Here is a 13,647-nt window from a genome sequence, read left to right as displayed (position 1 = left end):
GATGTGTATACAAATATGATATCATGTCTTGGATTTAGAGTACGAACCACGATTTCTATCAACTCAGGTGATTGGAGGAAGGTCCCACAAGATCTGAAAGACAGTCTATGGGAGGATATCATTGTAAGAAATTATCATTATGATATTTATTTATTTCTATGTGATATCCAAATTTAATAATTACTTTTCTTGTGTTATATTCTCAGGGTGGTCACAACATTCCTCAAACCTTCAAACGTGACATTTTGAAAAAAGCTGGTCATATAATGAGGGATTTTAAAAGTGAACTCACTACCGAGTACATTAAATCTTTGGTTGAAATGGGTATGATGGAAGAGCTCAAATTTCCCTCGAAGAAGTATAGCGATATACTTGACGAAAGAGAATGCTTAAAATTTGTAGATAGCCGTCTAAGTCCAGAGTTTCAAAAAATGCATCAAGAACAAAAGGCACGTGCATTACAAATAAAGTAAAGACATCGAACATCTCGTAGAGGAATGAATAATATAAGAGAAAAATTGACAAGTATAATTGATATTAAAGTTTAAATAATGGTTGATATTATCACGTCATATAACTATAATTATCTTGTACGTTGTAGAAAAAAGAACAAAATATTCAAAATCCAGAGAGGTATCGAGTTTGACTTAGATCGCGTGAAAAAAATAAAGTTCTCGTGACAGAGTTGGACCGACAGATTGCCAATAAGATAGTAAGTTTTCTACGGTTCTATAATTAACATATTGGTTTTATTTGTATAAACTAATTTGACCAAACAATATATTGAGTAGGAGGAGGTCAAAGAAAAATTGAGTCGTCGTGAAATTACAGCTCAGGGTCGAGATGACATCTTGACTCAAGCATTAAAGACACCGGAACACCCAGGTCGTGTTCAAGCTGGCGGGTATGATACTTTATAATAGTTGTTTTCTTTTAAGAATTATTTAGCTCGATTTGTTGATTGACTTAGTTGATTATTTTGTAGGTTCATTGCCACCGTGTCCAAAATGTTTGGAAAAAAACCAAAGAAAATGACTGCAAAAGAGGAGATTGCTCAGCTAAAAGTTAGGACTGAAGAGCTAAAAAGATATAAATCTACCATAGAAGAGGAATTAGCTCAAAATGAGAAATACAATGAGGAAAACGATGAGTGGGAATACTATGATGAAGGACAATACTACGAGAATCCAAATGACAAAGGAAAATATTATGAGAATCCAAACATTAACGAAGTGCAATGCTATGAGAATCCAAATGATGAAGTCTATCGACTTGCCTCCTACGCAGATGATCATTTTAATCAAGTATATTTACATGTCCCACAAACCGAAGACTATCCTATTGGTGAATTCTATCAATCTGTCCACCAAACCATAATTAATCCTTTTGATGAAGATGATCAATGAATTTATGAGTCCCCACCACCGTCGAGCTATGAAGTGCAATTGTGTTCCGACAATATTGACAATGTAGTGGCTAAGGGTGTTATCATTGTACCAAACATGGGTAGTCAAATTACCATCCATGGAGTTATACTTGATTATTCAGTTGCGAGGGCTTGACTTATAGATTTCTTACAAGAAGATGTTGAGATCCCTCTTCCCTTTCGTAACATACGATATGTTGGGGATGCACGAGACACATTCCTACCTTGGCCAAAAAATTTAATCGTGACTTGTCAGGTATAAAATTCTTTGCTCAAATGTTTAAATTTTATTTTTACATTGGTACACTGTATTAATATGTTAAATGATATTATGTAGGGCTCATCGACATCTAAACGCAAATCCCTATCACCAAGCCCACATTTATCATCAGCTGGATCTCACGTAGTTGTCCCCTCTGAAAGAGCTCAATCAGAACTTTCAAATTGGTTAACTGGTGACCAATGGGACAAAATTGATGTTAGTCTAAAATTTATAGTGAAGGAGTAATGTTCCATTAAAGGAATATATGGGGTTGTACAAATTCCCGTTGACCCGAAGTTTATAGGAGATTGCGAGGCTATCTTCATCCATTCGGAAGACGTTTATCAAGCAGTCTCCATGGATATTATTGGATCATCAGCTATGCTGTTTGGTATGAGGTATGTATCAATTCAAATTGAACTCAATTTTTTATGTCATAACAAATTGTTAGAGGAGTTTAAATATATTAGATATGCATCCATAGTGAATTAGCTGAGATAAAATTGTGTGATGCGGAGATAACAGAAGGTTGAGAACATGTGTGTCTTAGTGAATTAGGTTCGGCGAATTATGTGTGTTGCGGTGGCTTATGGTTGAGAACATGCATGTTGTTTGTTGTATGTTTTGTTTGAATTGAATTTATAGGAACTAAAAAAATTTTATATGCTACAGATGAAACTCTGCCCAATTTTTTTTATGATATTAATTTATTAATTGAATATGCAATATGCATAATTTATTCTACAAATGCATTTGGGAAAGCATGCATCCAAATTCAGGACAACTATGCAAATTTTTTGACACCGAACATCTTTCTATTGGCAATGATGAAAGTAAAAATAATACAGTAGATTTTATAGCCAAATGGATGATGACTATGGATAGACAAAGCCAAATATATTTCATTCCCTCGATTGTTTAGTAAGAACATACTACTTAAATATTATCACTACTATGTTTGGATTTTAATCTTATAATAATTATAATTTATTATTGTTTTAGTCGACATTGGATGTTGGTGCTCGTGATGATGCGAGGGATGACAATAATTTTGGACCATTTAAAAAATCATAAATCTCCACCAATAATGAAGGAGGTTATGGAAAAGTAAGTTTTTTCAATTTTAATGTATGCATTGTTAATTTTTAAGAGTTGAGAGTATAATATGTATTTAATTAATTTTAATTTTTGTAGAGCATACGCACAATGTTCGGGAAATGAATACATTAGCATATTTACAAAATTTCTGAGAGGTTCTTGTCCAAAACAGCCTCAAAGTCATGAATACGGTTATGTACTAAGATACATTTATGATCTTGTAAATGAACCGAATCCAACAGAAGTTATCAAGAAGAAAGTATGTTATATTTTATACTCTTTTTTTTTTAAGAAAAACTGGATATAATATTTAATCATCTAACTCTATATTAACTTTTCAATTTTGTAGTGGTTTGACAAAAAAGAATACAATGTCAAAGACGATCTACTCCCACTACAAAGCGATTAGTTAGCAAGATTAATACCATTTATTTATGAAGTCTAATTTTTTATATGTGTAACTTGCTAACTTAACTTATATGTTAAATGCTATTTGTATGTTCTTATTATGGATATACAAACTACTTGTATGATATGTGAATGTATATAATAATATGTTATCTTTTAATTAGATAATAATTTATCAAATTAGATATTTTATATTATTATATAAAATTTAGGTATATAATAATAATTAATAAAATTAGGTATTATAATCGGAATTGAAAATATAAAGAAGGACGTCCATAAATTAAAAAAAAAAAAAAAAAATTTCTGCAGTTTAGTTAACAAAATCGCAGAGAAAGATGGTATTTCTTTGCAGTTTTGTTAACTAAATATATTTCTCTACGGTTATGTTAACAAAACCATAGAGAAATATATTATTTCTCTGCGGTCTAGTTAACATATCCGCAGAGAAAAATAACCATTTTCTCTGCAGTTTTTTTATTACTTTTCTTTGCGGTCGTAAACACTACGGTTTTTAGTACTCCCAAAAGTCGCAGTGTATTAAGGAAAAAACCACAGAAAAAAACATTTTTGTAGTAGTGGACAATTCAAACCTTATGTTTTACAAAATGCATCAAAATAATACCATATACCCTAGATTGGTCAAAATATTTTCAAATATAATATTTCATTCTCAGTTTCTTGACTACCTTCTCCGCTACAGTAAACTCATCTCATGTCCAACGACTTAAGAATTGATCTTATAATTGAATATATTTTAAAAACAAATTGGGTGTATGATACTATTTTGATTCATCTTGTAAAACACAGGTCCGAAATTGTCATTTTACAAAATGGGACCAATTGTATATTTAGAAAAAATATAGGGGCCAAAATGGTATTTTCTCATAAAATTATACTAATGAAATAATTACAATAAATGATAATAGTTTTAGTGATGATTAGGAGCAATAGTTAACAAAGGCTTTTAATTCATATGAAAAATTGACAAACTAATAATAATTGTAGGTTCATTCTATGTGCAAGTAAAACCTACTGAACCCAACAAGTAGAAAAGAAAGAGCTGGGAAAAAGATGCTTTGCATTAGACGAAGTCGTTGTTTGTGGTGCTGTGTAAGTCTCTTGAACTTATGCCCAATTCAAAAACATTGTCATCTTCATCATAGGTGTTGAAGAACTTGGCTAGCTTTTCAGAAATGGATTCTTGGCCAATTCTGCTTAAATATTCTTCATTTCCCTCATAATCATCTTCATCTTCATAAACAAAACAAATCCCCCACTTTTTTAGCTCAACTCCTTTCATGATGGGTTGATCTCTCATTGTAACAAGTAACTTATAGCCAGTTTTCATGAGAGTAACTAATGGATGATTATCTGAAAAACGACATAAGTGAAGTTGATCTTCACTCCTTTTTGGTACTCCTCCCAAGTGCAAAACTGTGGTGAATATAGGATAGTCTTGTTTGAGGATCCTTGCTTCTATGTCAGCTATTGTTGGATGAAGGTGTATCGTGTCATCTTGAATTTCAAGGTTGAGAGAAACAACAACGCCTATAGTTATACCTTTGATGGGACGGTTTTTGCATTCTGAGAATGTAACCACATCTTGAGAAAACCAATTTGGAATTTTGCTTCCAGGCATGCTAAGATTCCTTATATTCCTCAACCAACCCTGCATCGAACCATGAATAATATTTTCATAAATAACCATGCATCAAACCATGAATAATGGTTTCATATATATTTTTTATATTGCTATTCTTATAAAAGTTTTAAATATAGGATACTATATATGAAACAAGAGAGAGGGAAAGAGAACCTTAGCAAGTCTTTTCTTTGCTACTGACGAACAATTGTTACAGCAATTCATGTACAACCTCCTCAAGGACTTCAGGCATTCAAGGCCAGGAATATCCTCTACTTTGTCACAATTTGTAAGATTCAGTTCCTCTAAACTTTCCAAATTTGAGATATCAGAAATATATTCCAAGGAAATGCACTGTGCACAATTCACCAAACGCAAACTTGAAGGTAGTGGAGGGAGGGACCTTAGTTTATTGCAATGAGGCAAAAGAAGTTCCTTGAGATATGAAAGGCGTTTTAAGCTAGAAGGAAGGCTGGAGAAATTATTGTGCCCAAGATTTAGACTTTCTAATGATGTCAACTTCTCAAAATCATCAGGAATTTTACCTGAAATATTCCTAGCACGAGCATCCAATTCACATAGTGAGGATAGATTTGAGAATGAAGGCGGAAAGAAACGTGCCTCTTGTGAACTGCAAATCATTGATGTGTCTGGTTCATTATTCTCACATACTCCAACAACTTGAGGCTTCTTTGCAATGCGTAATACTATTAAGCTTGAGAGCATCCCAAAGCTATCAGGCAATTCAGTCACTGCAGTATCCTCCATTAGTAAACGATACAAGAACTTCAAATTCCCAATTAAAGCTGGAAGCTTGAGGAGCTTCCTACAATTAGTAAGTCGTATCATTGTGAGGTTATCCAACATACCTATTGACTCCGGTAGCTCTGTGATTTCAGCTTCAGTTATAGTCAAAGTAGTTAGAGACAAAATGCTGCCAATGGACTCTGGTACTGATCTGAGAGATCTACATTTCATCAAGCTTAGCTTCTTTAGTGCTTGCATTGTTCCAATCTCATCAGGTAAATGTGTGATTGATGTCTCATCTATATCAAGCTCAACAAGAGAATTTAGTCTTCCAATTGAATAAGGCAACGTACTTAAGAATTGACCCTTCCCCAATGATAACTGCTTCAGATTTGGTAATGTACCAACACAAATGGGCAGTTCTTTGATTGGACTTCCCAAAATTCGAAGTTTATTTAACAATTTGAGTTCACCAATAGAATCAGGAAGTACAGATAGCGATACACACCACATGACACTTAGAATCTCAAGGTTTTCTAAAGATCCAATGCAATCAGGCAATTCATCCAACCCAGTTTCATTAAGGGATAAATCTTTCAAAGAACGCAAACATCCTATGCATTGGGGTAATCTCTTTAAATTTCTACAACGATTTAAGCTGAGCTTTTCAAGTTGTGTTAAGCCAAAGATAGATTCAGGAAGTTTGTCTATTGCAGTGCCATCCACTAGAAGTTCCTTCAAAGATTTCAGGCTATTTAAGTTTTTAGGCAACTCTTTCAATTTTGAGCAACCAGAGAGGATAAGATTTTGAAGCTGCTTTAAGCCCGAGACATCGGTTGGAAGTTTAATAAGATTTGTACAATCTCTTAGGTTCAAGTGAATCAATGTGCTCATATTCCCTATATATTCATCAATCTTAGTCAAGCTAACACAATTGCTAAGAACAAGTTTTTCCAACTTCTTATTCTTCGATAAATTGGGAATAGCAACCAAGTTAAAGCATCCACGAAGGTTCAATACCTTTACATTGTCGGCCATCTGAGAAAAACATATTAAAAAATAATATATTAGATGATATAGATTCAGAAAATTAGAACCAAAAGAAAGAAAAAAGGGAGAAAATAAAGGTTAGATAACTACAGTAATAGCATATAATGTAAGGCATGATGGCAAGAAGGGAGTCACATACGTTTTTGGAGTACCATGCCCAGACTCTTTTGATTTTGCCATCCGAAAGGTCAAGAACGGAAAGTCCCCGTGCACAAAATCCACATGGGAGATATTCCAAAGGACACCCTTTCCACTGTAGCCATTTTAGGCTCACAGGGAACTTAAGCTCTCCCTCAAGATTTACGTAATTTGTTTGGAGTAGTCTAAGATTAACCATTGTTTCAAAGGGTTTAGTTAAAAGTGTGACCTCTCTCTTCTTCTCAGCTTGATCTTGCTCGTAGTCTTTGAATTTTTCTTTTATATAAGTAATTGCATTAGTAAAAGAGGGGTTACTTCTGAAGTTGTACCACGATATTCTTCCACCAGGAACATCCTTCACTAAGCTTTTCCTCTTGAAGTCTAAGACAATTCCTTGTGTATTTTTTGTTCGCTGTTGTTAATTAAACATGCAAAAATATGCATTAGCACCTCTGGAAGTGAAACAAATAATGCAAAAGAAGCAACCAAATATTGCACGCCAATAAAACCATTTCATATACGTATGTGTTTGAAATAATATTAATCATAATCGTACCTTATCATCAAGTAAAACAGTCATGATCGCATCACGATCCCAGAGTCTACTACGCGTGCAAGGATCAGTGAGATTTTCATGCTTAACAATGTGTCGTCCCATATCCCTAAGCTGGTCATGCACCCACAAAGTGTTGTCTTGCGTAATTTTAATGAGTGATTTTGCTGTGAGTTTGGAGATTGCTATCTCAGCGTCAAAACCACACCCCTTCAATACATCAATTGCATAATCTCTATCCATAACCATATTCACAAATAGGCATGAAATATCTAGGAATATACACTTCTCTTCCTCGTCTAGCGCATTGTAACTTACCTCCAATACACCCTGAAGATTATCAGGACGAATCTCCTTCAATTTCCTAGTAGCATCATCCCACTCCTTAATTGTCCTCTTATCAAACAACAGAGAACCAATTACTTCCAAGGCCAATGGTAAATGCCCAGTTAAAGACACGATTTGATTGGACAGATTCTCAAAATTATTTCGTGGCTTCTTTCTTCCTTGTGCGTGATAACTGAAGAGTTCCAATGCCGAAAGTTGATCCAAGACTTTGACCTCATACTCCAAATCCACAAGACCTTCTAACACTGTTATATCTCTTGTTGTAATTATAATCCGACTCCCATCATAAAACACATCTTTTTTGGACATTAGAGCGTGTAGGTGGCTAACATTATCAACATCGTCAAGAACTACAAGAACCCGCTTTTCATTTACTACCATTTTGATTGCAGTGTGACCTTCCCTAAGGTCACTTACATGAGGGGTTTTGCGGCCAGAAAGATCATCAATGAGCTTGCTTTGAAGAGATATTTGTCCTTGGAGAGTATCTGGAACCTCTCTCACATTTGATATGAAACTATGTAACTCAAAGTGGCCAACCAGTTTATTAAAAAGAGCTTTGGCAAGAGTTGTCTTGCCAACCCCACCCATACCATGCATTCCCAAAACTCGGACGCCATTGGATTTAACTTCTAACAGCTTCATGAGTTCTTCAATGCGGGAATCATGTCCAACAATGTATGGAGCCAAACCCATTGGTGTCTTGCTGATTGCTCGCAATACAACTTCGACTATTTGTTGAATTTTCGGTCCCACTTCTTCTGAATCATTCCTGTCAATAATGTCAATTAATTAATACAAGTAGATTAATTATTGTACAAGAGAACTAGGGCGATATCACAACATAATTTATAGCACGGTCCATATATAATCCCTTGACATGCATCAATTTTTGTTGTGGGTTTTATATCTCCTCCTAAAGGTTCCTTAGAAAAGATAACATATTACACTCTCCCCTTTGCCTCACTCTCCCCTTCACCCTCAAAAATCTCTCCGTCGCACCCTGTCTTGACGAGCACGGTGATGATGCTCTATCCATTATCTCGAAGAGCACAGACCGAAAGGGCTATGGGTAAGTTTTCTTTTTCTTTTTCCCCTAGGTTGGCCTCTGGTGTCTCACATCTCTTTCTTTTTTCTCAGTATTAATCGCTCTCTATTTTTTTTTGGTTGTAGGCGTTTGACCAAGGGACGATGACCCAAGGGGCTATGGTTGTACAGTTGGGGTCAATATGTTGTTGATGAGAGAGGTGGGAATTCTCTCTCTTTATTTTGGGCATATGATGCTGATTATGTTCTTTTTTAGGATCTGAAATGGGAATGTAGTGTTGATCTCAGGCATCTCATTTGTTATTTGTAATGGTTTTAAGTGATTCTTTGTGTATGAAATAAGTTTTAGAGATGTGAAGGTTCTTCCTTTGTCATTGGCTTTGTCATGATTTATGATTTTTCATTTGGCTAAATAGTTTCATTCTAGGTGTTGTTTACAGCAAAAAAAATTTGTTTGTATTTACTGATTTTGGTGTAGTTTAGAAAAATTTGTTATTAAAAATGAATAGGATTTGAATTTGGTTAATAATATGTATATTGTGAAATTTTGGGAATTTTCTGAGTGTTATTTGTGGGGTTTTAAATTTTTTGAATATGTTAAAATATAAATATTATGCTTCCGAAATTTTGGTAGAGATAGAGGACTAAATAAATAATAATATAATAAATAAAACTTTGAACAATTAGAATTAAAAAAAATTAATTAAAGAATAAATTAAAACATTAGATAAATAATTGAATTTAATATTAACAAATTTAATAATTTTAAAATAAATTAAAAATATATAATTTAATTTAATTTAATATCAACAAATTTAGTAATTTAAAAATAAATCAAAAAATTAGATAAATAATTTAAAAATAAATTAAAATTTTATAATTTAATTTAATATTAACAAATTTAGTAATTGCAAAATATATTAAAAAGTTTGATAATTAAAAAAACTAATTAAGAAAATAATAAATGAACAACAAAACAAATTACTATTGGTTAAATTAATTAAAATAAGAGCTTATAAAACATCATAATTTTTTTATGGTATCATAAGATTTTATAAGACATCATAAAACAGCTAGTGTTAAAACATATTTCATTGTTGTTGCTTTTCTTTGGTAATAAAATTTGATCACCAAAGATAGGATAGAAGTTTTATATATTATCATCTAGTAATTTTTTTTTCTTAATTATTTTTAATCACAAAAATCCTTAGACCGGTTTGGAGAGGCTAAGTCAATAAAGATTCTTAAATATGTTTCTCCAAATTATCCAGGACGGTATGTGTCTGCATGGATAGTTTGGATTTGTTGTGTACCTATAATTTGATCTATTACTCATTTTATTGTTTCGTTAGTAGAGATTTCAGTATATGTCTCATTATTTGTTCTCGCAAGTGGGCAGACTTATTTTAGTCTGCACACTTATGAGAACCATAGAGAGGTGCTGCCGAAATTTTTACATATTGAGAAATAAAAAATTCATTTTTAATAGCGTGTTTCAAAGTACCTAATGAATTAAAATAATACTCACTAAAATTAATTATAAATAAGAATTAAATATTAAAATAGATAGGTTAAATTACTGTCGTGTTAGCCGATGTCAGTAGATGTGACTAAAGCTCACGGTGCAGACGCTGGCTGTGAACCTCCACCGAATCCCACTTCCCGACTTCATGGGAGTCAGATAATTTTTTTTCTTTTATTCACTCAAATATGTTTATCTAGTATATACTAATATTATTTGTATTGTTAATAAAAAGAATACAGGAATCCCAACTAAGAGAAAGGGTCGTGGCGTAGCTATTGGAAAAGATTTAGATGAGGTGCGACGTAAAACTGGAAAACCACTGAAAGTAAGATTTTGCCCGTGAACGTACAAGGTTGTTGGGGGCGAGCACGCTGCTTTTGTCTGCCTCATGGGCACCCAAATTAAAACAAAAGTTCCCGGATATTTCGATTCATGGGAATCAGTGCCTGAACAATACAAGGACCAAGTCCTTGGCATGATCTAGGTAAAAAAAATATTAAATAATTTTTTTAAATGTGTCTTTAATATAGTATATATATATATCTATATTATTAATATGTGTATTTTTTTTAATTTAGTGGTATTATCAAATAGAGGGTCGCGAGGATTTCTTAAAGTGTATAGATGGTATCGATTGAGAGATGAAAGACTGATACCATGATAGGAAAACAATAAGACATGAGCACTTTGAGAAATACTACAAACAACCAAAGGATTGGTACAAGATTCTAGACAACCTAACCAAGGATGTTAACAAGGAGGAGTGCAAGCATATCTGTCAGTTATTTACAAGTTTGAAATTTATTGCGCGCTCCCTAAAGAACAAGGAAAATCGGAAGAAACAAAAGTATTCTACAACGCAGAGTACAAAATCGTTGGCGGCCACCCGTCACGAAAGAGTAAGTGAAAGTTAAAATGTTATCAAACTTATTTTCTTTTAAATTATATGTTCTCTAACATTTGAGTTATATTTTTTAGGCAAACTCGAACCTTATTGAGTCATGGAAGGAATACCACTAGAAGAAACACAACAAATGATTTTGTGAAAGACGATGTTCGCCAAGATTATGTAAGTTTGAATTATGCTTTTTAATATTCATAGAGTTATATTTTATTTTTAGTGTCTCTAATGTTTTTTGAAAAATAGGAAACATTGAAGGTTGATTTTGAGTTACAAACTCAACAAGCATCTGGTGCCACTTCCAATGATGATGGTTCGACAATAGTTGGTCAAGTGGAGGTGCTACAAAAAGTATTGGGACAAAGGCGTGGACACGAGCGAAGAGTTGGGCAGCAAATTGAAGGGGTCGGGGTCATCATCTACCCAGCGCTCTCACTTCAGCGAGTCTCAAGCCTCTCCTTAATGTTCATCAAAAAAGATAGAAAATTTGGAGAATAAGCTAAAGAATTTGACTGACCAAGTCAATTTCTTGTCTCATTTTTTTCACCTTCATTTCATCCACCAAACATTCAGATGCCGACTATGCCTGATAGCGACAATATTTATGGAGCTTCTTCTTCTCAACCTCCAGCTCCAGCCCCAGCCCCAGCCTATTTCTGATAGCGACAATATTACATGTACGGGGTAGCACCGTCTCAACCGTGGCAACTCCATACATGTACAGAGAAACACCATCACCTTATTCGTGCCCAGTTCCACCATCGTCACAACCGTCGTATCCCTACATGTATGGAGCAGGATCGTCCACATCACCTCTTCAATATCCCTGGTCGATGCCGTTGTCGCAGCCACCACAACCACAATAAGAAGACTATATGGAGGACGAGACAACTAATTCAGGAGGCTAGGTTTATTTTATTGTTACATTATATTAACAATATGGATATTTGTTATCTTAATGCATTAACAATATGGATAATTGTTATCTTAATGAACTAATTTGAATATTTAATATAATATTTTTATTTTTAATATATTTGTTTTTAATGATTTAAAATTTAATTAATAATTTAAATGTTAATCAATAATTTAAATTTTAATTGATTATTTTATTTTATTATTTTTTATAAATAAAATGGTATTAGGAGCGACATTGTCGCCCCATCAAAGGCGACTAGTGACATATCAGTGACGACACATTCACTAAAGTTATGCCACAGGTGCAAATATTAGGAGCTACCTATTAGTCGTCCCTAATGTACACCATTAGCATTTAAATGACATGTCCCGCCCTAAAAGTGATTTTTGTTGTGGTTACAAGAAGAAAAGACTTACCCTCGTTTCATAATATTAAAATACTGAACTTAAACCATTTAAATAGCATTATAACACAACTAAGAAGAATTAGCCAGAGTATTATTAATTCAATTCATTCTTTATGGGAACAGCAAAGTACTCAACACCTGCAAAACCCAAAATCTTTATATATTTATTTATGGAAAATTATTCAATACTGATTTTTTTTGTAAGCACTACCTATTATAATTAATTATAATATTTATGGTATGGTTAAATAAAAATACTACATTTTATGGAAAGTAAAACAAATTGTATTATTTTGTCAAAAAAATATAGATAGTATTTAGTATTATGTACTTATTTATTAATTAATTTTATTTTCAATAATAATGTTTCATATGAATATAAAATTATAAAATATGTATTTTAAAAAAATTATCAAAATAATAAAAATAAAGCATGTATGCTTCTCTATATTATATTTTATCATCCGAAAACTAAAGGATAGTTATTTTTTTTTAATTTTGACATTTTTTAAAAAAAAAAAAAAAGAAAGATTAAGAAATAATATCTCTTCAATATAAAAAGTGTATGGATAACGGAATTTTTTTTGTTTTTATGATTTTTTATTTTTTTATGTTAATTTTTACAGAATATTCTTATATTTAACAGTAAATTGTAAACATGACTTAAACTTAAATAAATAATTAAACAAATTAAAATAAGATATTTTTGAGATATTTTATAATGATAATTATTTAAAAATAATAAAACCATATATTTTATAACTTAAATAAAATTTAATTAAACTTAAACTTAATATTATATTAAAATATAATATATATATATATATATAATCTTTTGTTGTCACTGCCAAATTCAAAAACTAGAACAAACATAAACTTAAACAAAAATAAATAAATTAATTAATTAAAATATAATATTTTTAAGATATTTTATGATAATTTAAATAATTAAATCATATTTATTTAAAAATAATAAAGCCATGCATCATTTTTTTATCTTATAAATTTGTGTGATAGTTTATATTTTATCAAGTGATTGGAACTCTTTTTCTTCATCAAATTCATCAAAGGGCATTGTGAGATACATTAGAAACCAAAAATAGTTTATGCATATATCTTACTGTCTACACTATGACTTTTTCTATTCTTATTTTATTTCTATTATTAATTTCTT

The 13,647-nt window shown here is 32.1% G+C and overlaps 2 protein-coding genes across 2 annotated transcripts; one reads left to right on the top strand and one right to left on the bottom strand.

Annotated features, from left to right (window-relative positions):
* Positions 1–4,078: 4,078 nt before the first annotated feature.
* Positions 4,079–8,566, bottom strand: LOC133778529 (disease resistance protein RPV1-like). Its single transcript, XM_062218487.1, has 4 exons — positions 7,331–8,566; positions 6,776–7,186; positions 5,014–6,624; positions 4,079–4,866 (listed from the first exon to the last, which is right to left on the bottom strand). Exons 1-4 carry the CDS (start codon positions 8,369–8,371, stop codon positions 4,279–4,281), a joined length of 3,651 nt encoding a protein of 1,216 aa, XP_062074471.1. The 5' UTR covers positions 8,372–8,566; the 3' UTR covers positions 4,079–4,278.
* Positions 8,567–10,316: 1,750 nt separating this feature from the next.
* On the top strand, positions 10,317–12,066 carry LOC133780163 (uncharacterized). Its single transcript, XM_062220035.1, has 4 exons — positions 10,317–10,398; positions 10,487–10,586; positions 11,226–11,316; positions 11,395–12,066. Exons 1-4 carry the CDS (start codon positions 10,317–10,319, stop codon positions 11,644–11,646), a joined length of 525 nt encoding a protein of 174 aa, XP_062076019.1. The 3' UTR covers positions 11,647–12,066.
* Positions 12,067–13,647: the final 1,581 nt, after the last annotated feature.

The sequence above is a fragment of the Humulus lupulus genome, chromosome 5 (genome assembly GCF_963169125.1).
Source record: "Humulus lupulus chromosome 5, drHumLupu1.1, whole genome shotgun sequence".
In the NCBI taxonomy this organism is placed as follows: domain Eukaryota; kingdom Viridiplantae; phylum Streptophyta; class Magnoliopsida; order Rosales; family Cannabaceae; genus Humulus; species Humulus lupulus.
The sequence above is the reverse complement of the archived record's forward strand: the minus strand, read 5'-3'. Positions and strand labels throughout refer to the sequence as shown.

What these genes read in the sequence shown, in the direction of transcription:
- LOC133780163 (XM_062220035.1), top strand. Translation starts at nt 10,317, where the DNA reads ATGTCAGTAGATGTGACTAAAGCTCACGGTGCAGACGCTGGCTGTGAA. An exon ending in CACTTCCCGACTTCATGGGA is followed by an intron (nt 10,399 to 10,486) that starts GTCAGATAATTT and finishes AAAAGAATACAG; the next exon opens with GAATCCCAACTAAGAGAAAG. An exon ending in ACGATGTTCGCCAAGATTAT is followed by an intron (nt 11,317 to 11,394) that starts GTAAGTTTGAAT and finishes TTTGAAAAATAG; the next exon opens with GAAACATTGAAGGTTGATTT.
- LOC133778529 (XM_062218487.1), bottom strand. Translation starts at nt 8,371, where the DNA reads ATGGGTTTGGCTCCATACATTGTTGGACATGATTCCCGCATTGAAGAA. An exon ending in CTGTTTTACTTGATGATAAG is followed by an intron (nt 7,187 to 7,330) that starts GTACGATTATGA and finishes AATTAACAACAG; the next exon opens with CGAACAAAAAATACACAAGG. An exon ending in CAAAGAAAAGACTTGCTAAG is followed by an intron (nt 4,867 to 5,013) that starts GTTCTCTTTCCC and finishes GGTTCGATGCAG; the next exon opens with GGTTGGTTGAGGAATATAAG.